This window comes from Octodon degus, unplaced genomic scaffold (assembly GCF_000260255.1).
Source record: "Octodon degus isolate 3935 unplaced genomic scaffold, OctDeg1.0 scaffold00304, whole genome shotgun sequence".
Taxonomy (NCBI): domain Eukaryota; kingdom Metazoa; phylum Chordata; class Mammalia; order Rodentia; family Octodontidae; genus Octodon; species Octodon degus.
The window spans coordinates 840,257-841,453 of record NW_004524880.1 but is presented as its reverse complement, the minus strand read 5'-3'; the positions used below and the strand labels follow the sequence as shown (position 1 = coordinate 841,453).

Genomic DNA, 1,197 nt, shown 5'->3' with positions numbered 1-1,197 from the left:
GATAAGCGCTTGACTGGCAAACTCAAGGATCTGAGTTCAATCCCCGGTTCCATCAAAAAAAAAAAAAAAAAAAAGGACAGCTGGGGCTACACAGGGACACCCTGTCTCCAAAATAGAAAACCCCTGAAACAAAACCACATATTTGGGGGGCCTGCCCATTAGCTCAGTTGTTTAAGTGACCACTTAAAGCAATCAGGATGCTGTGGTTCAATCCCAGATCCTCCAGCCTTACCAGACCTGCCCTGAAGGAATCCTAAGCCAGCTAAAAAAACAAAAAACAAAAAAACCACTATTTGATTGGTAGGTACACAAGCACCCAAGGCCTCAGCAGTTCTGGAAATGCATCTGTCCAGCTGGGACCTCGGAGATGGCCCAGAGACCCTGTGCTGCAACACTGCGGCACCACTTGAATCGTCACGTTCCTCTGTTTTCAAAACAAATGAAAGCACTACGAGGCTGGCAAATGGGTTCAGTGGGCCCTTGCTGAGCAGGAAGGAGACACTCAGTTCCATCCCCAGCACTAAAAAGTCAAAAACAAACACAAAACCTCTGAAACCAAAAGACCTTCCCTGCTGTGCCTCCCACCTGTGAGCCCAGCTATTTGGGAGGCTGAGGCAGGACGCTCTTAAACTAGAAGCCAGCCTGGTGGTAATTTTAGTGAGATCAGGCCCCAAAGCAGGCAGATCTGAGATCTTGCAGTCTGACTTCACCTTTTCCTTGTACATGCCAGCTCCCAGTGTCCAAGGGAACCCACATTGGCCCCAGAAGGCCCTTGGCCATGTGGTGTGCTGGGTCAGGGCCTGGGGTGCTAGACCCAAGATACACCTCACTTGCCCACGCAGAAGTCCCGAAAGATGACATCTAGGATCTCCTCACTGCCCCCTCCGCCTGTGAGCTGGGTCAGGTGCCGCCGGGCAATGCGCAGGGCCTCAGCAGCCAGGGCCAGGTCTCCTGCCTGCTTGTAGTGGCCCAGTGCATCCAGGCAGCACTGCAGGTGGTGACGGTGTCGTGCACGGGTCAGGAGTGGCGGGCCTGTGCTTGGGTCCCCGCACCTGGAAGAGACAAGAGTTGTCTATCCAGATCTGCAGAAGCCTTGCAAAGCGGGCCAAGGGCGGCCTGCCATGGCACCGCACACCTGCAATCCCTACACTTTTTTTTTTATTTTTATTTTTTTTTATTTTTTATTTTTTTTTTGAG

The 1,197-nt window shown here is 51.8% G+C and overlaps 1 protein-coding gene across 1 annotated transcript in view; it reads right to left on the bottom strand.

Annotated features, from left to right (window-relative positions):
• Positions 1–218: 218 nt before the first annotated feature.
• The window catches only part of Gtpbp3 (GTP binding protein 3, mitochondrial), a 4,257-nt gene continuing 3,278 nt past the window's right edge, over positions 219–1,197 (bottom strand). The window contains exon 9 of the mRNA XM_023707633.1: positions 219–1,052. Within this exon, the coding sequence (XP_023563401.1) occupies positions 827–1,052 (226 nt within the window). The 3' untranslated portion in view covers positions 219–826. The remainder of the gene's footprint in view (positions 1,053–1,197) is intronic.